This window comes from Phlebotomus argentipes, unplaced genomic scaffold (genome assembly GCF_947086385.1).
Source record: "Phlebotomus argentipes unplaced genomic scaffold, Phlebotomus argentipes genome assembly contig_75, whole genome shotgun sequence".
Lineage (NCBI taxonomy): Eukaryota > Metazoa > Arthropoda > Insecta > Diptera > Psychodidae > Phlebotomus > Phlebotomus argentipes.
Genome location: NW_026776170.1, coordinates 464,159 through 489,822, shown reverse-complemented (window position 1 = coordinate 489,822; position 25,664 = coordinate 464,159). Strand labels below are relative to the sequence as shown.

Here is a 25,664-nt window from a genome sequence, read left to right as displayed (position 1 = left end):
GGTGCGCACCAAAGGTTAAAAGTATGCAGTGGCAATGAAGATTCTTTTGTCAAATCCAACCCCCCACCCCTCCCGTCCGCCATTTTGAACACCCACAAAATACACTTTCCTCAATTGTTCAGCCCCTATGGATTGAATTGGGCTCAAATTTTGGTATGATGTAGCTGATATCAGGACCTTTCCAACGAACCCTTACTTGTAGGGCTTTATTCATTAGGAGCGGAGATATGGAAGGTCAAAATTCACACGTTTGATGGTCCATATCTCCGCTGTTTACGAACCGAATAGTAGTAGGCTACATACACCATTAGTTTGTGACATCATAAGGAATGCCGCCATATTGTAAAAACTTTGGAACGCCTGTATCTCGTCAATAAAATCTTGCATTTTCTTTAAATTTCTGTATGTCGTAGTCCAGGTCAGGACGTCTCTAAAAATAGGTTATAACTTCACCAAGGACATAGAACCGGCGTTTTGACTGTGAAAAGTTTTTTTTTGAATACACTATAACTTCGGTTCTATTTACCCGATCTTAATAATTCAGGGCTAGTTGGAAAACTCTTGCAAAACTCAAAGACTTTTTAAAAGAACTGAAGTTCATAAAACCACCGCCAAAGGTGTTAATATTAATGACAAAATTCTTAAAATGTTTAACTGAAAAATTTGATTCAAGATTACTATAATTTGAGATAATTACTTGAGTATTTCGATAGTCCAGATCGAGACGTTTCCAAAAGGAGGTCAAACTAGTCTATTCAAGCCAACCAGAGTCAAAACTTTTCAAATTTCAGGAGTTTGGTTTCATATTGCATATGAAAATTTTCATGCTTTCTTTCTTTCTAATTTAATCGAGTTGGCCACGGAAGAAAGAAATGGTTAATCTCAACTAGATACCATAAGCACACGCAAAGCGGGAGCTTATTCAGTTTGTGTAAACAAAAATTAGTAAAAGACTTATAAATTATACAAAATATTTACAGGTTTTGTCAAGTACAAAATGAAATTTAACTAATAAAGTTACCCTGTAACAGAAGCAAAATAGTGACTCACCCGGTAGATTACTAAAAAGCGGCATTAAAAGTGAAATCTGTCATTTGGGAAACAGCAAGTGAGAGCAAAGTACACCATCTCTGTCGCTCGCATGAGATTATAGCGAACACGTTGATGTTTGCTTTGTTCTGCCCAGTGTCGATCATAACGTAACGTGAAGTGCTACTATCTCGCTATACAGTGCTGTCCCTGAAGTTTCACTTGATAGGGATTGCTTAATGTGTTTGAGCTGATCTAATTAGCATCCCGTGATTTCTATTCACTGTCACCAAAGGTTCTGTTTCATTTTTGTCTAGTGACAAGTAAGAATAATCAAACATTCAGATCTTATCTATTGTGTAGTAAAAAAATAGCATACATAGTATCTGTCAGAGACCTTCTTCAAACTTTACCCAACTGGAGAAACTCAGCTACAAGGTTTTAAGTTTATCAATCACTGTACTTCCTACATATTTATTATTAAAACCAATGTGATTCAATTGTTTTGATTACAGGAGCAAATTATATTTCATCACAAACTAATTAATATTTCTGTTTAAAGACGAGTGAGCATGTATATAGTTTTTATAAAAAAAAGATTTCCATGAATATGTCGATAAGACTATATTTTTTTACGTTGATTACGCAGGCCCGGAACTTTTTCAGCCTTGTGAGAATTTTTTCGCAAAATTAATTTTTTGGGCAATTTTAGCCTGGCAAGATCGCGGGAAAATATCTGATCACCTTCACTGTACACCTCTCTATCTTACTTACTTAAGTGATCGGACCGTCTCTATCATGACTTCTCTTTCGTTGCATAGAAATTTCCAATGTTAAAACTTTAAATTTTTGCGAAAAACTTGTTAACACGCCGAACAGATTCAACCTTTATAACAGTCGAGGGACTTTTTGCGAGCGGGGACTTCTCTCTAGGGCACTCGCTCTAAGACCATTTTTTACTCTAACGCTTTTGAGCTTTCGTGCTTCTGTGCTACAGTGAGACACACAGCGCCGATTTTAATGCAAAACTCGGCGCAATAAAAAAAACATCCAGTTATACTTTTCAGACAGCAAATGATTCCGCGAATCGATATAAAATCTACCAAATTTATAATATTATGCTCTATCATATCTAAAAACACAAATTTGAAGTGCATTCTATGCAGTGTTTTTATTTCTCTTATTTCCTCACAAAATTTAAACTATACAAAACAACCAAGCATTATTTTTTGTGGAAGTTGATGCATTTAATACCAATTTTTACATGATTTTTTTTTAATAATTTGGCCAAAAAATATAAAGATCGTGATTCATTATATTGCAAATTCTGTATTTAATATTGCGGATGGCGAATTTTCCGAGTAAACGCTAGCGAGAGCGTCAGCGAGATCTAGAGCCGGGAATCAGGTTGAATCACACTCCATCAAAAAGCGTTGATCTTTATTCGCGGCGTCTTTTGGTCCAGGAAAGTACAGAAGGTGAACTGGTACTGCAATATTTTGGACAGATCTTGGAAGAATTCCCCTGAAAATATCATAATCAATAACTTCTAATCATGATTTAATTTGATTTTAATTACTCACCGTAAATTTTAATTCGGGACGAAGGATTTCCTGATAAAAACTGATGATTTGCCTCGCTCTCAATATCTGATGGCTTGTTCAGCGTCTACCGCGGGTTCTCGCGTTGTTTAAAAATCGCTCCACAGTGATTCTTTTCCTCCAGAAATCGTCCTATTTCAGTTTGTCAGCAATTCATTGGAGTGATGCTGAAGAATATGTGCACGGAAGACGTTCTTCGGCAATTTCTCTCTAAGCTCATCTTCTGCAACTTGCCGTGCAGTTGACCAGCCTTTGTCACTAATTCTTCGCAGAAGATGCAACTTCTTGTCAGAAAACATCTTTCACTCTCAGTTCTTTGCAATATTCTTCACATCTTGCTCACACATTTCCCCGAAAAACTAAACATTTCTTGTCAATCTCCAAAATATTGGCCTTGGAGTGACATTCAAACACATTGGCACAATAGTAGAACAGTCCGACGAGTGCCGAGCGGTTGTGCTAATAACCCGAGCTGTGACGACACTTGAAAAAGGCACCCTACAGTGTCGATTCTCTTTTTCACTCTGTCACACCGCTGAATATATTAACATGTTTTTCACGAAAATGAGAGTTTTTTCGGTGGAAATTTCTATGCAACGGTAGATAAGTGCAGAGCGAAGGTGATCTGATCGTTTACCGCGATCTTCCCGAGCAAAAATTGGCCGGAATAAGCATTTTGGGAAAAAAGCTTCCGTAAGGGCGTAAAAAAGTCCCGGGCTCGTGTAATCAATGTAAAAACCCCAGTCTGTTCGGCGTGTAAAGGAATCACAAGTTTTGTGTTTCACAGCTAGGATGGTTAGAACAGCCGCTCGGCACTTATTGAGTCGCACAGACAGTTGTACTATCGTGCGTTTTATATTTTTTACCGTATCTGAGGCCAATACTTTAACAAATGGAAGAAAATGTATCATTTTTGGTGAGATGTAACCAAAGTTTGCAAAACATTGTAGCACTGACTGCGAAGTATGGCTTTGGACGGAGCGACATCTATTGCGATAGATTGTTGTAGAAAGGGATCAGTCAGCTGCAAGACATATTGCAGAAGATACTATCGGAGAAAAGAAGCTAAAAACCAATATCATTTGTAAAACAAATTTTTATTACACTCTCTTTTTCGAACTAACATTAACAAGAACAGCACAACGAGTTATTAAAATCAATTCAAAAGACCATATGGGCAAGAATGCCCGTGGCCGCTTAAAGCTTTAAAATAGACAAAAAATAAATTTAAATCAGGATTAGAAATATCCTCATATAATATTTTGAGGTGAATTCCTCCAAAAGTGCATCAAAATATTATAGAATTAGTTCAACTTCTGGACTAAAGGACGTGGCCCTAAATAACAACATTTTTCAAATGTATTTACTTCAACCTGATTTCCTGCTCTTGATTTCACTGAGGCAACTAGACGTGGGTGATTTGATTCTGCCGCTTTTGCTTACTTCGGAAAATACACCATTCGCAACATTATGTAAGATGTTGGAAAAATGTAAAATGTCAATATTGAGTAGACATTCGAATAAAAATTGTATAGTATTCATATCATCTATTATAGCAATATGCAAAATATAACTACTTTTGTCTGTTTGACAGATTTAAATATTCAGATCAAGTCGCGTAGCATGATGTGAACAATTGCTGAACTTGCTCCAGATCGTTAGTCCCTCATCGCAATTTGATTATACTGGCCACATATATGTTGCATATAAAATTTTTTCCCTATAAAAAGAACTATAATCGATATCACAAAGCGGTTTAACCTCATTGACAAATATAGTATATTGGCTAGAGTTTTTTTTATGTGATATCATACTCTACATTTCCACGAATTTGTTTATACGCCTTTGATAAAAAAAAACGCTTTTATTATGAAAAAATTTCTTTCAATCAACAAAATATGAATTCTCAACACCGCATCACTGGGAAAAGCCCGCTGTACTTGTGATCGCTCAAAATACAAAAACTCGCAAAATATACCATAATGACGAAACATAACGAAAAAGAGTGTGGTCACATTTTTCTTAGTTGCTGTCCTTCGGTCCGTACGTCGGACTTGTGGCGCCTAAACGGCAAAAGATATCGACATGCGCTTTTTACCAAAGGTCAGAAGTTTTACTGCGGCTAGAGAATGGTGATGTCAAATCCAACCCCCTACCCTTCCGTTCGCCATTTTGAACACCACCAAAAGTATTTTCCCAATTTACTCAGCCCCTATGACATGGATTTGGTTCAAATTTTAACCGAATTTGAACCGCCACTCGAGGACCTTGGTCCTTCCAGACCCTAGTTTTAAAGGCTTAAATTTTTAAACTTTAAATGGCCATTACTCCGTTTCTAACTAACTGATTGGAATGATTTGGAATTCATTCCAAAGGCCTTTTAAACTGCCATCTCCCACCTGAACATCATAACTTGGTAGGACCACCGCTAGAGTCGCTAAAATCGAAAAAAACCATTTTCAAAATTTCAGATTCGAATAACTCGGAAAATGTTGTTTTCTTTTTTTAATTTTTTTATGGTATAGCTGAAGCCGAGACATTTCTAATGATATCCTACGTGTGGGGTCTGAAGTTTTATGAGCGGAAATATGGAAGATCAAAGTTTACATTTTTACCGGCCTTTAGCTCCGCTATTTATCAACCGATTTTGATCATCTCTTCACTAAAAGGTGTATTTCGACGCCCTCTACTAGGCTACAATCTAGTAGTCTATAACGTTATAACGAATGCCGTCAAAGTGGAAAAACTTTTAACTCCTGTATCTCGGCAAATCTGTTATGCATTTTGATGAGATTTTAGTATGTGGTAGTCCATGTCATGACGTCTCTAAAAATAAGTTATAATTTACATCAAACCTTCGGTTCTATTTACTCGATCATAATGATATTGGGCTCGTTAGAAAACTCTTGTAAAAACTTTACAACTATTTGAAATAACATACATTCGTCATCCTTTTAAACGTCATATGGGTCGGCGAAGCCGCAGGCTGCGGCGACCTTCGTGAATTGTTCAAATTTCATTTACTAAGGTCTCCTATAGCATATTAAGCGCGCTACTAAAGGTCGGCGCGCCTCCGAAATTCCGCACACGATAGGTAAAAATCGCGCGCGACATTCCTATTCGGCTTTGCCAGGCGCGACCTAGGTTCTTAAGTGGCAATTTGTTAATAATGTCTTGGTTCTTTCTAGAATTTACTGAAATTTGAGTTTGATCCATACCATACAGACACAGCCAATGAGATAAATGTTTTTTTTCGGTTTTGAAAATGGCGAGTTGGATTTGACCACTTCTGTGTCTGCCAGACCACATATTTTGAAGTTTTGCTTCAAATTGCATGTCAATATCTCTAATTGTTTAGGAGCTAGAATCCCATATGTGGCGACGGACGGACAGATGGGCGGAACGACAAACTGAAAAAATTTCATCACATTTTTTTTGTCATATTTAGTTTTCCAGAGTTGATTTCATGAGAGATGTTTTTCTTTGTATGAAAATCAAGATTTTGTTTTATTTTAATTTCCTCTTTATTATCACAAACTTTTTATCCTTAAGTATTTAACAATAAATGAAATGATTTGGCTGGGAAAAGTCCAATGACAGGTTCCAGTATTTAAATTACATTTACATGTAAGATTTGAACATAAATATAACTTAGACAACAATAAAATCCACTACTCTACGCCTTTTGATGCGTGATGTGAGGCAGTCAATTAATAAATCCCTTGCCAGTGGGTTTCTGTGGCCCGATGAAAACCAAGATATTAGAAATGATCTTGAAAGTGATGTAAACCCCGATAATATTATGTAATAATTCATAACTTTTATCTGATGTAATAGGAGCAGAGTTATGGCGCTATCGAGTTTCGATTATGACTACGCTATAAATATGGTCATAGTTGTCTAATTTAAGCAATCTTAGATTCGTTTAAAAGGTTTAAAAAACGCTTCAACTATTTAGAATAGCAAAAGTATATCTGACCACCGTTTAAGGCATTAATCTCAATAATAACTATAATAGTAATAATAAAAATATTTATTAACTTTTTTTACAGATCACATTGGACGAAAGCATGGCTGTGGCGTCAAAGCTTCTGGATGAAATGGAACGATGCGGCTTTTCACGTGAACGTCTTTCATGGACACTTGTTGGGTGCGCAATGACGATATACACAATATGGGTTGCAGGACGACCCTTAAAACGTATTACAATGATACCAAGATCCACTTCTGACAACAACAACGAAACTGATAAAACTGTAAATGTGACAGAAACAGGTAATATACTAAATAAATATTCGAACAATTTAACCGGCGTTGACTATAAAGTAGTTTAATTGAGATTATGATATAGTTTTGTTTTCAACAATTATCAAATTGGACTATAAAATATTGAATAAAAATTTGCGGTTAATGTTATTTGTAGAGTATCGCAATGCTGCTTTTTCCTTCTGAAATTTTTGGCTGTTTCAATTATATTTTGAATCAGGAAAACCATTAATTATATTTTGACTATGCCACTAGACATTTATACATTTACATCTGTCAGGGTATATGTACGAATATATTGGTCATTCTCGTTTACTGCAAATTTGAGTGAATTTTTTATTAATAAAATCCAAGAAAGCAACACACTTTCCTATTACACTATTCAATGACTACAAACCAGAGGGGCTGAAAAGAACCCTTTCTAAGTGCCCAAATTCCAAGGCATCACAATTACAAAAAAAAATTTATGTATTGGTCTTTCCATGCTGATTTACAATGATTAGGCTACGAGAGAAAGAGTAGCAGATGAAGACAGGAAAAGGACAACTACTATTTTAGGGACTATAGTTGAGGATAGGAGGCGTATTATCTCTAAAGGGGAAGTTACACAAATAGGCCGCAAAAACGATATAGAGCAAAAGACCTCTGTCCTAAATTCTCATCTGATGTGAGAAATTCATAGTCCTTTCGAAGACATTCCTCTTCACACGCGGAAGTGCTGTGGTCGATGATGAGCCGCGATCTTCCTTTCCTTTCTCGTGAACATGCGCGGAGGCTCACACAATCTTAGGGGGGGTTACGCGACGTGCACATAAACGTCAAAGCGCATTTCTCGTCACGCTGCTCACTTGAGCGCGACATCCTCGCTATACAATGTGGCGTAATCGGCGACGTCGACGCGAACAGTTAATCCTTCTCCTATTCCTCTCTATTCCGTTGCGTAGGATCGGACATGTTATCGGCGAAATGGGTATTTTTCACAATTGTAACGGCGCTTCTTCTCAAGAAGGTCTCAAGATCCTTCTTGACAAGAAGGACAACGGAGATACAGAGGAGTGTAAAAATACGGCCCCTAAAGACACTGAAAAAGCACTTTTTTCACGCCAATATCGGCTATAGATAAAATGGAAAACGCAAAGTATCCGCAATGTGGCTAATTAAATTTTGACGTGGTTTTTTGATTAAACCGTTAACCATATTCGATGGCATTGACATAAAAGTATAATAGATTAGAACCCTCACTTTTAGCCTTATTTCCCTCGTTTTCGTCAAAAGAGTGGATAAATAGTATATATATATATATATATAGTTATATATATATAGTTATATTATTATATATATATATATATATATATATATATATATTATATATATATGTTTCAAAAATAAATGTAGTGCATTCCAAACGGAACAACGTCATATGAATACTTTGTTTTAGATAAAATTATATTATTATTATTACAGTGTTTTATTATAGTATAATAATTGTGCTATTTTCTCAATTCACTGTATACACATTTTGAAAAGTGAAATTGTTCTAACAAACCTGAGCTATTTACTACTTTATTTTTTGTTCCAATACAATTATGCAACCTTCTAACCAAAAACCTTTCTTTAGAAAACCATCTGATAGAACGACCTCAACCTGGACTTAATCGTGAATTCGTAATGGCATTGATACGGCTCATACGTATAATGGTTCCTCGTACTCTCTGCCGTGAAACAGCTCTTCTTGGTGCACATACTGCTTGTCTCATATCCCGAACTTTTCTATCTATAACTGTTGCTGCAATGGAGGGTCGCATGGTGAAGTATATTGTGCAGCGGGATGTTCGCGCCTTCTCAAAAATGTTATTGCAATGGTTAGGAATAGCGGTACCCGCTACTTTTGTGAACTCTATGATTCGGTACCTTGAAAATCGTCTGGCTCTAGCATTTCGAACTCGCCTTGTTAATCACGTCTATCGTCTGTACTTCAACAATCAAGTGTTTTACAGGTAAGATAAAAACAAATTAAGATCATGCTGATGCTCTATGCAATCTGGCTTTAAACTTTTCCTAATTCAGACAGTTGCAAATGTGAAAATATTAATTAAAGTGCTAAAAAGATTGAAGCGGTAAAAAATAAATGTACACAATATTTTTTTTTTTTAAACATTATTAGAAAATACTTAGATTTTATAGATTTTTTATGAAATTTGAATTCCAGAATTTGAGATTTATAACACAGTTATTCTCAGTAATAGATAAAATATCTCAGAACAAAGTGAATATAGCAGATGCACAATTCATTTTAAAACACGGAATGGCCTATGTTCTCCTCACACGTTTATGACCTTACGACGGTTCGGGGGCTTTGCGTGCTTCATCGGGTCCGAAATTATGTATTTGTGATATTTATTTTATAAATTGTGTGATAAAACTTTTAATTTGGTTACTGCGGTCCTTCACTACTCTCTCACTTCAGCGATCCATCACTTTTTCTTACATTCTTTGCACTGATTGAGTTTCTAATATAATTCTTCACCAATATAATCTTTGCAATTGTGATATTCTCCATCTCCTCTTCCCGAATATTTTTTTTTTATATTTCAAGGCTGTACTGCTACGGATATTCTTGCCTTTATCGCCCATTAATCTTTTCCCAGATGTTGTTTGAATATATTTTTGTGTTTAGTTAAGATTTTCCAGTTCCACGTCTTTCTATGGCTTGACGGACTCCCTTTATATGCTTACATAGATCCTATGTGTGGCCTCATGCATTATTTGGCATCTCAATCATGTGTTTTCGTAATTCGTAGAGATTTGAGACTTCGGCGCATGGTGTTGTAGTAGCGCGACAGAGCACAATCGGTGATCATAGATGTCGCGGCCACGTAACCGCTAATTATAGCGGCACCTACAGATCAGCTCCTCTTGGAATACGACGAGCACCCAAGTACCTAGGACGGTCTGGTGAAACTATACACCCTTTCGCATTTTTTCTACCTTGTTACCGAAATTTCACAACTTTTGTAAATATCTACTGAAAAAGGAAAGAATATGACAAAATTTTGAGCAGTAACATTTAAATTACGCCGATAAATAGTATACCAAATGAAAATACGAAACCCGTGGGTTTACATTTGACCACATTTCCGCATACGAATGTGGTCAAAAGCAAAATGGTTGAAACACATAATTTTCACTTCTCAAAATAGAATAGAATATATAGAATATGTTTATTAATCGCTTATAAGTACAAAGCTTTTGCGAGCGTTCTTTGCGTCCACTGACGTCTAAGCGTTGATGACCAAGCTCCAGAGCAAAATGGAGGAAAAGCTCTTTCATCGGTCGAATAGGCTTTCTTCCCCATCTCTTACAAAGTGAAGAGAAAGAAAAAATAAAAGCACACAAGTGTTAACAACAGTTTCTGAGCACCTAAGTGGGTTGAACCCTCATCCATTGGTCGTGTCTGTAAATTTATAGTAAGCGAGAAAGTCTAAAGTGGACCTTACGCATTGGATTTATTGAATTTCTGAAGAAAGATTTTGTGTACAGAACGAAATAAATCAGAAAGAAACAAATTTTGAGGAATCAAGTGCAATATCTAAGTATAGCAAAATTTTAACCGTCGAATTACCTAAGTTTAAAAATAGAATTATACCATGTGGTAAATTGTTCATTATGTAAAATTGCACTCTTCTCTGAAATGTAATACCTTTCTCCTATTTCAAAAAGACGCATACGGTAATGTAATAGAAATAAAAATAAAAAACAAATACAATCCTATGTAATCATGCAGAGTTAGCTGATAATACATTATAATTTCAGGTGCTCAAATCTCGATTCGCGCATTGAGAATGCTGATCAGCTACTAACTGACGATATTGCTACCTTTGCAAGTTCCGTAGCACATTTATACAGCCACCTGACAAAACCATGCTTCGATCTACTTTTGATTGGTCTGGCTATGGCGCGATCTTCGCAACGAATGCGTGCTAGCATGTTTTCAGGACCGATTTTAGCATTCGTCGTAATAAGCACCACTGCACATGTGTTACGTTTGGTATCACCGAAATTTGGTTATCTGGTAGCCGAAGAAGCCAGTCGATACGGATATCTGAGACATATTCACTCTCGCATTATTACACACGCAGAGGAAATTGCTTTCTACGGTGGCCACCGGGTTGAATTGCAACAACTTCGTGAAGCTTATGACAATTTAACACGCCACATGAATCGCATCTTTGAACAACGTCTCTGGTTTGTGATGCTGGAGCAGTTCTTTATGAAATATGTATGGTCGGGCACAGGAATGGTAATGGTATCTTTGCCTATTCTTACTACCAATCGATCCCGTGAGTATATTAAAAAAAATCTTTTTTCACTTCATTTACTTAACAAAAAGCTTTATACAACAATTGCGTCATAAATTCAATTCAATTTATTTACGCTAATATGAAAGATTGTCCTCTCGATTATCTAATTGGTTACAACAATTGTGATTATAGAATTGCCCAAAAATTAAAATGAATATTATATGTGGGGAGCAATGATGTCTCTTCCATTTGCGCGGGAGCGCGTTTCATAAGACGATTTCCGCCGCAAAGACAGAATCGTGGAGAATGCAACTTTTCTATTTCGGGACCTGGAGAAAGAAAACCTGACAGACAGAACGACATAAAATCAACGGCTCTGCATTCTAAGTAGCTCAAAATTAGCGTACCCAGAACCAAACTCTCATAAGGAGAGACATGATCGAATTTATTTCTGTTAGATCAGATTTACCATACTCGTCCCGGAACATCCAAATCTCTGTTGAAACGTTGAATTACACACGCGAGGGTCACATGAACGTTTAAAGCAAGAGTTGTAATGGACCGCTAGACAGCGCGCTTTCTCGGGTTATTTTCGGCATGTCACTTAATGGTGCGTGTCAAACATTGTAAACAACCGTTAAAACTCGTGAAAATCTACTAATTGTGGGCATAGTTCAGGAGGTAAGTCATAATCAAATGCAAGGACGACAGTTCTATTACTTTGGATCAAGGTTTACTCTGATTTTAAAAGCAAACTAACCAATGAATATAAATTTTTCATTTTCAGTGTATTTTGGGGTGCTTCTACAGCAAATTAAGCATTGAAGAAATCTACCGAGAAAACGGTTTGTCCATCTAGCAGCGGACAGACAGAAATAACGTCGAGATGCATGTACATTATATTTTTCAACAGATTTTGAGCCAGAGAAGACGTTTTCATGCATTCATTTTCATCCTATTAGTGTTAACAATGGAGTCCTGCTGAGACCAACACCCTCGCGTATCACATTGTTGATTATGGTCGGAGCGGAGTAGTTTATCGACCTTCTGATGCGCTCCGAGTGTGGCCTAGGGACTGTCAGGAATTCCCTTCCTCTCTCTCCAACCGAGGGGCCGAACAGCCCGCAGCTAGGTTTCAGACCAGCCTGGGCGCCCAAATAAGTGCTCTCAACCCTGGACACATATAAGTGACACAGAGGGAGAATCTCCGACTTCTGAAACAGAGGTCAGGAGAGCGCCCTCCGGACGGAGCGTCCTATTATCCTCAGGATAGACTTTTGGGCTCTCAGCAGCTGAGTCAGGTGCACCTAACACACATTGCCCCAGATCAGCCGACTATAGCCAATAGGCTGGGACTATTGCAAATCCGACTACAAATCCTATTTTGTTGACTTTTAATTAATCAGATAAAAGTAAGGAAACCAAGTATTAATTCTTTTGTTTTTAAATGTGTTTACCTGATGAATTAAAGAGTGATTTGAAATATGTGCCGAAAACATTAATTAGGAAAATGACATGACCCTCACGGAGTTTTTTTATCCTGTTTCCTGAAGTCTTTCCGAACCGTGTGAAGCACCACCATCCTGAGTACATTTCGAGGAAATCACATGAAATCTTTTACGCTTAATATGTAATAAATTAGAGCGTCTGGCATCATACTGAGCTATTTGATAATTTGAGGCTTGATTTAAGGCATTATCAGTGCGATAGGTATGCTCGAAGCTTTTATTTCTCGGTTACCTAAAAAAAAAACTTGAGGATAATGGACGAAAATATTTTTATTTTGCTATATAGGATGCCAACATTTGGGTGTAGGAAAATATTCTCTACTAGACATGCTTATTAGCAGAAGCATCACATGCGTGAAATGCAGACAAACGCACATGATGTTCTTCGATTTATGCAATTGGCTTGTCATTTGCCATATGTCTAATGGTGAAATATGAAAGACACATTTAGCTCGATACTACGAAGGCGATGAATATAGCGGAATTGGTCAAGGCTGAATCCTAGGCCTCCTGCTCTTTTCTATGTTTATCATTGATCTACCTGCTGTCTCGAATGACTGTCTTTTTCATCCATATGCAGATGACCTTTAAATATATGTAGAAGGTGACCCTTGCAATCCTTCCCATGCCTTCGATTTGATGAATTCAAATCTCTTTGCTGTTGATCGCTGGTCGCTTGCCAATGGCTTGGCTCTTAATCCAAAAATGTCCCAGGCCATCGTTGTCTGTCAACCTTCTCATAATTTCTTTACTCACCCTCTTACTCTTAGAGGTGAGGTAAACCCCCTTGTAGAAAACGTACGCAATCTGGGCATATTCTTCAATTCCCATCTCACTTGATCCGATCATGTCTCTTCCTTGCGACGCAAGGTAAATTTCTCGCTATACTCCCTAAAACGCTTCCGGGATGTCACTTCTCATGACACCAGACTCCTTCTCGCCAGGTCGCTCTTGATCCCTCAGTTCACATACGGGCCAGAACTCTTTTATGCTGCTGACAGCGCGTCCATCAGGCAGTTGTCGGTAGCCTTCAACAACTGTACTCACTACGTCTGTGGTCTGGGGCCCAGAGATCATATCTCTCCCTACAGTAGTGTCCTAATTGGTTGTGATCTTCCGAATCTACTTAAACTAAGGGCTATCACCTTCATCTGTCGCCTCCTGGAGACTGGTTGCCCTCGATATCTCTCCTCGCTTTTGGCGCATGGCACCTCGGCCAGGGTTCGGAGTCTATTGGTTCCGAGCTCGTCTACTGAAGCTTACTTCCGCACATTGTGCGGTGTCTGGGGTATCAATATACAACTCACTCACTCGTGCTAGTAGAATCTCGGTCAATGCGATTAGGAGATATTTCCTGGTTATTGTTGGTGCTGCATAACTATTTATTTCCCTTCAAATGACCGTATCTATCTTTAACATCTTTCATTTTATTGCCATTTTATTCATGTGTACAAATATTTACACAATAAAAACATTTGTTAAAATTTTCCAAATTTTTTAATGGAACATTAATCCAAAAATAATCTTTTTTGTATTCACTTCCAGGAATTGGCACATCGGACAGTATAAGTGATCGCACACAGTACCTGACGACAGCCCGTAATCTGCTTATATCAGGGGCAGATGCAATCGAACGGCTAATGTCCAGCTACAAAGAGATTGTGTCTCTGGCCGGTTACACACACCGCGTGGCTGATATGCTTGTCGTATTTGATGATACGAGCCGTGGTGTTTATACTCGTCGAAGAGTCAATGGTAACCAACGTGGTAAGTCTTTAAATTTTAGAATTCTTAGAAAATGTGAAGGAAAAGCTACTACACCTACTAGAAATTAGCATTACAATAATTATTGAATATTATAAATAAGAGATCATTATTTATCACTGATGCTAAAGAGTATGTTCCAATAATACCATTTTGCCTTCAGTTCTAGGTGGGTAAGGAGGATTTAATTTATGTTTGACAATGGGTGTACAGATTGTTTTTTTATCAGATATATTACTATGTCTATGAATTGGAGAACATCACAGCTTGTGTAGGAATACGAATTAAGAAAAGTGCTGTGCTTACCAAACTACTAGAAATATTGAGCGTATAGGTCATGTATATATATATATATATATATCTATAATATATATATATATATATATATATATATATATATATATTATATATAATATATATCGTTGTTATGTTGTGCAGGATTTCCGCCAGCAAAGGTAGTCAGAAGTATAGGATCGAAGCGGACTGTCCTGAGCGCCCAAATTCAAACACACTGCATTGGTCACTCACAAAACCGCCTTTATTTCACTATTTCGGGTTAGCGAAGCCCTTATAACTATAACTATATATATATAGTTATAGTGTACAAACACTGTGTGTTGTTGAGTTGCCCAAATTCTTTGTAGTATGTTCGCATAGATTATGCTGATGTCAGCATAATCCTGTTTTTATTCACCGTTTTATGTCAATGTAAAATATGTGGAGGGCTTCAAGTGCATACAGTCTCTTATTTCCTACGTATCAGTCCAAAATAGTAGTGTGTTCATATATGGAATCATGTTCGTCTTCTCTTGCGTGCGTGACAAGTGCGCTAACGTTATTCTCCACTCTTGTCTGTCCTGCTTGCTTCCGCATACTTCGGACACTCCTCTCATATTGTCTCATTCTGTAATTCAGCCTCTGCACTGTCTTCCCAATGTAAATTCTCTCATATTGACAAGGTATACAGTACACCACCACTTAACTGTCCATTAATGTGGATATGTTTTGCTTCTGGTTGGTATGAAGAAGTTTCGCACTAAAAAGGCCGTTTCCGTTAATTTTGTCAATCCATATATTTATCCACACGCACACACACTCGTGTGTGTGTGTGAAGCAGTCACATTTGTTCAGTGTGGATTCCGCAGTATCAATTCTTTCTGCCTTCTTCGCGCAGTCTCACAGAATTTAATTCTGCTTGATAACCCTCTACACTACTTCTGACACCCCTATCCACACATATATTGAGAACTGGATTACTATCCTTTCTACTTATATACTTATATTCATGCCTGAATCGTTCTTACATATAAACCTTTTTTTAATTTTAGATATCAACACCGCTGTTGTAGCAGGTCGAGTAACGACAGGCGGTGTTAGCATCTGCCTTACTCGCGTACCAATCGTGACACCAAATTGTGATATAGTGGTAGACAGCCTTTCAGTTACCATTCATCCAGGCATGCACGTACTTATCACAGGTCCTAATGGCTGTGGTAAATCTAGCCTTTTTCGTATATTGAGTGGTCTCTGGCCCGTATATGGTGGGGAGCTATGCATTCCGGCCGCAACTCCTCCTCAACCTTGCATGTTCTATATTCCACAGCGGCCTTATATGTCCATAGGTACACTTCGTGATCAGTTAATTTATCCTGACACACGAGAAGATATGGAAAGTAAGAAAATTGATGAATTTTATCTGCGTAACATTCTACGTATGGTAGCACTTGAGCATATTGCGCAGCGAGATAATCTGGACGAGGTAATACAAGTGCAGGTTGACATGTTTATAATGTTTACGATGAATGAGTCCAACATTTTATTGAATAATATAAAAAAAAACATTTAAAAATATAATGATAAAAACAAATTATTCTGTCCCTTGAAATTTATATGCGTGTAAAGAACAGTACTTATGTTCATACACCATAATTATAATTTGCGATCACGCAAACATACCAAGTTTCGTAAACTCGTTTTTCTCAAAAAATGCCGTCTGGAAGGCAAAATAAAACAAATTATTATAGTGAAAACACAGCATTTTGATCAACAACTATTGATCGAGTTTATCTCTGTCTTCACCACGCGTAGTATTTCTATCCTGCTCACGCAACAGTCAGCAGAGATCTACAGAGACTAATTCTGCAGACTATGTTGCGCGAGCAGGAAAGAATAAGCATGATCCGCGTGGTAACTAAAGAGAAAAAACTCGATCAATGGTTCGCTGCAAAATGCTGTGTGGTGAAAACGTAATGGTGAAAACCATTCGTAATTTGTCGTAAAAAAGTAAGTTTATGTTGCCCGTTTGTTGTTCCGTCCGTCCGTCGAAACAAAGAAGTTTCTAGCGCCTAAAGGGTAAGATATATCGGCATTCGGTTTTCACCAAAGGTTCACTATTATAAAAAATCAATTTTTGTCACTTACTTAGTCCATATGGCATGGATTGGTCCCAAATTTGTATATATACATCTCTACTATTTCATGAGCATACGGTTCGCGTGTGCTTATCCACATTTCTTTTTTTTGGGTATGTCTTCATTCTACTAGTCCATTTTATTCAAAGCAACGAGTATCCACATTCCCTTAATACATTAGGTGTTTATTTCTTTATGATCTATCTTTGGCAGGTTCGTGACTGGAAAGACATCTTGAGTGGTGGTGAAAAGCAGCGAATGGCAATGGCTCGTTTATTCTACCATCGGCCGCGATATGCTCTGTTGGACGAATGTACTAGTGCTGTGTCTATTGATGTTGAAAGTAGCATTTATGAAGCCGCTAAAAACATGGGAATTACGCTTCTCACGATCACGCATAGACCCACACTCCGGCGTTTTCACACGCATCTGCTCGAGTTCGATGGTCTAGGAAGTTGGGCATTTACTACACTGTAACTTTATAGTCTTAATTTCTTTATAAATATTTGTTTTTATATTTTAATAAAATTCAACAAATCACAAAGCACTTTGATTCTCATTCTTATGATTTTATTTCTTTCAATGTAAAGAAGACAACATTTTGGTTAGTATGTTATTCCAATGAGTAATGAAAAATATGAATGATCAACCTTATACCAAAACACAATAAGACACTAAACAGGGTTTTTTTTTCTTTTCCCTTTATTTCTGATCAGTTTTACCTTTTATTTTTTTGCATGATTAATGCATGATTTATTCTTCAAGTACGAATTCGCAGTGAAATACAGCTGATAATGAAAAGTTTGTGGAATAGAACAAGAAGTCGCACCCAGTCAACGATTGGCGACATCAGAAAAAAGCAGAACAATACTTTCGTATCTAAGGCCCTTTCGAGAACATACTGATCACCTATGCATCTGTTAGACCATGAAATCCTGAATTCTAGCTAAACTTGGGAAAATTTGATCCAATCTCACCACAAAGTAATTGGTACATATAACCCAACAAGTACATGCATTGTGTGATTACTTATGAGGAGATCCTTTTGTATATTTTATAATTTTTTTCAACCTTTGCCTAGATTCTTCCGTTTCGGAGACTTGGATTGGGGACGACGTTCTGCAGCTGTTTCGGTTGGGCGGCTACACACTGTTCCATTGCTGCAACAACGCCTACCGTGCGGGGGGGCGGTTGTTATTTTTGTGAAGGATGACCTTCCTTGCGTGGAGCGAGTGGTGAGCTTCTCTACTGCTGATGGTGTCTGTGTCGATGTGAAGTTTGGCTGCTGCTCCATCACCGTCCTATGCCTCTACCGCCTCCACAGGTTCAGTGTCGCTGCGTGACTGCATGGACTGCCTTATTAATTAATTAATTAATTAATTGATTAATTAATTAATTAAAGAAAAAAAAGTGAAAAAGAGACAAAGAATCGACAAACAAAGAGTAAGAACAATAGTATAAGATAATTGAGAAAAAAGAAAAAGAAATGAGACTTTAAAACGTTCAGCTATGAATTAGGATGAGTCACTGATTAGATCAGCAGCCTGAAAGTACTTCCTGATGCCCCCCACGGTCTCGCGCGCCTCACGCGGGAGGGCATTATAAAGCGAAACCCCCCGGACAAAGAGGGTTCAGAAAAAAGTCTCATGCTTAGGTCGAGGAACAAGAAGTCCCCGAAGCCTGGTCAAGCCACCCCTCGTCAAGAGTGAAGCCAGATATCCAGGGCAGCCGCTGATGGAAAGACGATCCAGGAAAATTAGGGCTCACATTTGCAGGTTGCAGCCCACCAGCACATCTCATCCATTTCAATTACTATTGTAAAAAGTTACATTCAGCAATTTTTAAGACGTATGAGAATCAGGCAGGTCGAAACCCACTCCAATGACTTGTAATTGCTGATCAGGGCCATGTACATATTTTGCGCTGGCTGAATCCAGACTTGCTTATGGAGTCCTGCTATGGGCAACTCATGTGAGTCCCACCTGCTGCCGCTCGCAAGGGCCCAAAAGTCTCTCATTAGGCCTATGTCCTTTGCGCGCGGTAGAGACCACTCGCGCTCTTTGTATGAGAGATGAGACATCCTGCCACTCCGTCATTTGTATGTGGCCAGGATAATTGCCTCATTCCTAAGACGTGGAGTGACTCGTGAACTGCTCGTGTGTACCGCCCGTGGCAGGGGCGAGCCATTTGTGATTCCGAGGCCTCTCTCTGAGGTTTTCAAGAGATCGCTCAACTTCTCTACGCCGACGGTGCTGAGCAATGTGTTGCGAGAGCATGAGTCTGATTCGCTGAAACGGCGTCCTCGAGGGTCTGGCTCTGGACTTTAGACTCCGCAGATGTCGACCGAATTAGTGAATCGCGCTATAACTAGCGTCTGTGTTGGGCACTGTCTTGACCGCCTGTCCTGTGTCTTATGGCCGGGCCTTCCGCCTCCAGCATGGCGTCGCGAGCCACCAGCACAGCGTCCCCAACCTGCGAGGGAACGCAAATATACAATCCTCGAAGGGACTTTTCCATCGTTTTGTCCTGGAGGTTGGTCACCAACGCTAAGCCGGCGATGGCCGCAAATGAGGCTACAATGTACATGCTGTGATTTAAAATAAATGAATGAAATGAATCTAATAATTCAAGCGATTGGTAAAAAGGCCTAACGAAATTAATTTAAAATTATTTACTCTTGCTCATAAAGGAATTTATGATAAAAGTAATATAGTTCCCGAATTCTGTAGAATGTGCTCGCATTTTCCCGGAAATCATGAATATTAATGGAAGTCATATTCAAATAACATCTACACAATATGGACGAAAGGATTTCCTAAATTGGAAGCCAGGACCTTGTACTTGGACTTGTATCATTTTATAGACGATTGCTGACAATCACGGTAAATTTTGTATTATATTCGGGAATTTTCAATTTTTTAAATTTTGTACTGAATATTACTTAGCCAGGTTTAAATTTAAAAAAAAATTCTTTTAGAAATGCTCCATTTTACTCCATTTATTGTTTAAGTTGTGACACATTATGACAAAACGATAATTTTTGTGATACCCTTGGTGATGCCTCAATTATTAGCCATTGTTGTCTTTACTTTTACAAATCATGTATACAAAGTCTCAACATGCAGTGAAGAATCACTATAGAAGAGTATAGAAGATCACTGTTTAAGACAATAGAAAATAAAAGTAGCATAAATGCGACCCTCTTGACAGGATATTGTTCAAACATTTCACGCATCATGGCATTTTTTCGCGTCTTCTCGCCTGTTGAACCTCTCTCTGGTCAACTATTTGACGAGTTTATAAGGGTCGGCGAAATGAACTTTCAGTTTTAATTAAAATTTTAATGTCACCATCTGGAATGCCGCTGCGAGATGGTCACTCAAACCTGATTTTGTCTCTTCCTTCCAATCCTTTTTGATTCTTCTGGTGAGAGTTTGCCGAATCCTTAATCTCCAGCATTATGTCATTTGTCAGTAGTGTAATTTAATTATAAACCATAAAATCCATAAGTAAAATAAGCTATGGTAAAGGGTTGAAAGGGTGGGTGTAAACGAAAGGGATTTAATTGGCGTGAAGGCAATGGATTTTGGGGTTCATAAGTTGTGACTCACTTTCTTCTAATTACACAAAATTTTACGAGCGTTTCAGAAGTGACAATCTTATCTTGCTATTGCCTCCTTATACGTAAATTCGCATTTTATCGTCTCTTCATGCAGAACATATTGATGTTCTCTCGAATCTAATAGTGTAAATCAAAAGAATCGAGTTTAGTATACAGTTCTTATCAGAAATTGCTTAAACAAAACGGATAAGTTGATATACAAACATTCATAATAAGTGGTCAGTGTAAAATAAGATATTTCGGTGACGTTTTATCGCGTCAAACTATCAAATGCGCGATTTCCAACTGAACACACACTTCAGGCTAGTAACTCTACCTACGGACAATTAATATTCAGAGCCTATGAATATGAGAGTCGTTCTGATGAAGAACGAAGCAATAATAGCGAGGCTTGTATGGGCTCTCCCAAACCCATCTGTGGTTCTCTCTTCTCAATTACTTTCTCCTTGGGTGTTCAGGTGCAGGTCACTGAAAGGTGAACCTCCATATTAATGAATACAGTTTTTCAAGAGATCAGCCGACCGCTGGACGAGAGCGTGTGTCCCGCGTCAAAATGCATCGTAAACAGTCGGTGGACTCCACCAAAATGTGTTCTCTGCACCGCGGAGTAACCTGTAAGACAATTTTTGTTGTGGCGTAGTTGCGTTGTAACTTAAACAGCACGTTAACGAGACATTCTTCCAATTACGCTATGGAGCTGAGTTAATGACAAGGATCAGACCTGCCTGCGCTTTGAGAAAATCAGAACGGACTTAACTTTTTCAGTATGACAATCCTGCCATCAAATATGCGGTATCCCTTTCTCGGACCACACCTCTTGTTCTCCACCTACTTCTTCTCATATAGTAGACGCTTATATGGCTCTTCCTATAGACTATGTTGGGGACTTCCACTCTCCAAAATGTACAATAAATGCCACTTTATTACGAAAGTAGCTGCAGTGTATTTTTTCGCCACTCAGGCTAGTTCCTAGGGAACCCTACTATTGGACCACCTTCGGTATGGAATGTACTTCACAACATGCATATATGACAGCTTTACAAAAGATAAAAACTAATCAATATGAATATAAACAGGAAGAGTTTTTTTTCAAGGGGTTGCTAATATCGGTTTTGAGTGCCACAGCATATTGCATTTCGACTGCATTCCGATGCACGGAGATGCAAATTCTTCTCCGAAATATCTTAAATGCCGTTTCATTTCCTTGCCGGCATGAAATGTTGAGGCATTTGCACGAAATTCAGGTTCTTTATGCTTCGTCTGTTTTTTTTTTAATCTTAATAACAATTAAATACGATCATTTGCGAATATCGACAAATTTTGTAAACATTTATAACCTCGGATGAATTTTGACTGAATCTCGAACCAAGTGACACTGCATCTCCGACATAAGCAACCCCTTGGTTTTTTTGTCATTTTGTTTTCAAAAAATTCAAACACTGATATTTATAAATCATTGCTATAATCATAAAAGTCGAAATATTATCTGCTATTTGGCCTAATATTGACAGTGTACGTACAATTCACAAATTTATTTGATGTGTTTAAGTGATGCTCTCTGATATCCAAATAATCAGCAAACAAGAGAAACAGTGATTTGTGGTGAAAGTTTCTACTCTGAAGGGGTGTATAGGTATACATTTTTAAGCAAAACAATTTAAATATAATTTGTAACACATGCTAGCGTCGTGACTTCGTTTACCCCATTCCTTTCTCAAAATATATACACATACCCCAAAAATTACTTAGAAGTTCTCAATCAACTCTATTGGAACCTGAAAAGCACAAAGATCCCACACAAATGTGTTACATATTTAATTTGTCGAATCCACATTTCGTAAAATCGCGACACAAAATTTCTCTTTTCTGTGTTCTAAGTTTACTCTTCTTTTTATTTAAATCATTTAAACTTACCGACACTTATCGATGCAAAATACGAGAATTACTTTAAAGAACCTATTTTTCGAAAAAAAAGGATTTTAGTCCTTATATTGTCGATTTCAACAATTTTCCCCTAAAAGTGTATTTTTAAATCTTGCTTTAAAGTCATTATTGATCACTCAATTGTCGGTAAGTTTAATGCTAGTAAAATATGGCGCTTAATATCATATTCCACTAGGATGAGGATGTGTGAAAAGATGAGCTAAATATTGCGGTCTTTGCTCAGTTGCCCACATTGCAATGTTTAGGAAACGAGAAAAACGCTGCAAAGAGTGTAAACAAACGCTATGAGTAGAGAGGAGAGGAAATACAGAAAAATATTAGAACAGTCTCCGTTTGATTTGCATGTCGCTTGAAACGTCACGATACCGTATTTCCGCACCTCTCTACATACTCAGAGGTTTACACTCCTTGAAAACAATGATAATCAATGATTTAAATAAAAAAGAAACATGTATTTCTGTCCTGTTTTATCAATAAAAAGAAAAAAAAGTTTAAAAATGAAACTTGGAATCTTAAAAATTATTATTTTTGCATACTTTTGTATCAAATACCTATTTTATTGATTATTATCTCATTTAATATTTTGTATCATTAGCTGGGATATATGTACATCACAGCTAAAAAAAATGTGTTAAAATACACTCTCCTCAATTGTTCAGCCCCTATGGCTTGAATCGGGCTCAAATTCTGGTATGATATCAAGATATCAAGACCTTTTCAAAGAACCGCCACTTAAGGACCTAGGACCTTCCGGACCCTACACATGGGGGATCAAATTTCAAAAATTAAAATGACCTTACCTCCGCTTCTAATTAACCGATCGGAATGATTTGATATTCATTGAAAAGGTCTCGCATAATGCCATCTCTCACACGAACAACATAACATAGTGAAAAATTTTGTTCCAAGGTCACACTACTTTGGGATAATTTCTTAAAAGTTTCGATAGTCCAGATCGAGACGTTTCCAAAATGGGGTCAAACGTATATATCAAACCCATGGAACCAGAGTTATACCTGTTCAAACTTCAGGACTTGGATTTTATATTCCATATGTAAATTTCCATGATTTCTTTCCTTCTCACTAAAACGAGTTGGCCACGGAAGAGAGAATTTTTTTTATCGCTGCTAATATACCATTCACAATTCAATATTTACATTGTTCGTTTTTATATAGGTTGTGTAACATGTTAGAAATGTATTTTCTAGATTATTTGAATGATTTTGATTGTGCTGGTGGGCTGCAGCCTGTCCTCCTTCCTGCAAATGCGAGCCCTAATTATTTTAGATCGTCTTTCCATCAGCGGCTGCCCTGGATATCTGGCTTCACTCTTGATGAGGGGTGGCTCGACCAGGCTCCGGGGACTTCTTGTTCCTCGAGCTGAGCATGAGATTTTTTTCCGTACCCTCTTTGTCCGGGGGGTTTCGCTTTACAATGCCCTCCCGCGTGAGGCGCGCGAGACCGTGGGGGGCATCAGGAAGCACTTTCAGGCTGCTGATCTGGTCAGTGACCCATCATAATCAATAGCTAGACGACTTGAAATCTTTTCTTTGTTTTGTCAATTCTAAATCTGTTTTTCGACTTTTTCTTTTCTCATAATTAGCAAATTGTAAGAGGGGTAGGCCCTAAGGTTTTGCTCAAACAATAAAATTGAAATTGAAAATTGGATCAAGATTTACAAAATAGAATTTTAGTTATTTTAGTTAATTATATACTTCAACTGATAAAGAAATTACTCGATCCAGAAATTCTTTAAAAACTAGGTCCTTCTTACATTTTTATAAGACATTTAGGTGAGCTGGGTGTGCGGCACACAGGTCCACAATTTCAGCGTGCAATAAGTCTATTGAGTATGGTTTATATTCTAACGACATTGTTTTAGCTGAGAGATACTGGCGTCCGTGTTGGGTATATATGGGTTTATCATCTTTTCATTTGAGCACGCTAATCAGATGACAACTGTGGAGGGTAATACATATTAATTAGTTTTCGAATTAAGAAAAGAAGTAAGTAACTCACAAAATAAAAAGTGACAGATAGCTAAAAATCATCTTTGCACATCAGTTGTATCTCACAAGATATCTCATCTTGAACTCCTACTTGGAGGACAGAACATTCTTTGTGAAGGTCCATGATAAGGCTCCTGGCCAGCGATTGATACAGTTTAGTATATATTATATATATATATATAATATAATAATAATATATATTATATATATATATATATTATATATAATATATATATATATATATATTATATATGGCAGCATGTTGGGTCCAGTGCTTTACAGACAAGGCTCAGTGCACGCCAGCGGAATCGCATATGCCCGGTGTGGAGGGGAATCTCAAGTGACCCACGCGAGTGCACCAAGACAGGTCAGAGCGCACTAGAGAACCCAGACTCAGCCAGCTCATCAGCACCCACGATGGGACTCAGGCATACCTTGGCAAATAACTTGGCATGTATCTCGACAGATGTCTCACCTGGCGTAAGCACATTATGGCAAAGTAATGCCAACTGGGGCTGAAAGACCGCAAACTCTAGTGGATAATTGGCAAGAAATCAAATCTCTCTCTGGAAAGTAAGGTCTTGCTCTAAAAGACCATGCCTAAACCAATCAGGATGTATGGAATTCAGTTGTGGGGCACTGCCTCACACTCTAACATCGAGATTATTTAACACTTCCTACTACAAGATTCTCAGATGCTTCGCGGATGCTCCTTGATATGTGTCGAGTAGCCTACAGCTGAATGCACATGCGGGAGGAAATTGGAGGCTCATCCTAATCACTTGGCAAGACACCTGATAATTCGGCTTAGGGAGAGTAAGCTCAAGCGTTTTATACGCCCTTAAGTCAATCTGTGATTCAGTGTTATTGTTACTTGTTAATTTCTTATAATTCTGTCGTCTGATGTTGCTCTTCAGGTGGCTTAGTTTCATTAGAAGTCATTGGAGTGGGTTCCGACCTGCCTGATTCTCATACGTCTTAAGAATTGCTGAATGTAACTTTTTACAATAGTAATTGAAATGGATGGGATATGCTGGTGGGCTGCAACCTGTCCTCTTTCCTGCAAATGCGAGCCCTGATTTTCCTGGATCGCCTTTGCATCAGCGGCTGTCCTGAATATCTGGCTTCCCTCTTGACAAGGGGTGGTTCGACCAGACTCCAGGTATTACTAGTCCCTAGAGCCGAGCATGAGACTTTTTCCCGTACCCT

The 25,664-nt window shown here is 37.9% G+C and overlaps 1 protein-coding gene across 3 annotated transcripts; it reads left to right on the top strand.

The window, feature by feature from the left end:
• Positions 1-1,155: 1,155 nt before the first annotated feature.
• LOC132257003 (ATP-binding cassette sub-family D member 1) lies at positions 1,156-17,637 on the top strand. Of its 3 annotated transcripts, none has more exons than XM_059753665.1 (7): positions 1,156-1,324; positions 6,683-6,905; positions 8,515-8,893; positions 10,710-11,236; positions 14,251-14,472; positions 15,798-16,228; positions 17,094-17,637. In XM_059753665.1, exons 2-7 carry the CDS (start codon positions 6,701-6,703, stop codon positions 17,355-17,357), a joined length of 2,028 nt encoding a protein of 675 aa, XP_059609648.1. In that variant the 5' UTR covers positions 1,156-1,324; positions 6,683-6,700; the 3' UTR covers positions 17,358-17,637. The 3 variants fall into 3 exon arrangements, with proteins under 3 accessions (XP_059609648.1, XP_059609647.1, XP_059609649.1); XM_059753664.1 differs by having other exon boundaries at positions 1,156-1,352; XM_059753666.1 differs by lacking the exon at positions 1,156-1,324 and adding an exon at positions 1,366-1,467.
• Positions 17,638-25,664: the final 8,027 nt, after the last annotated feature.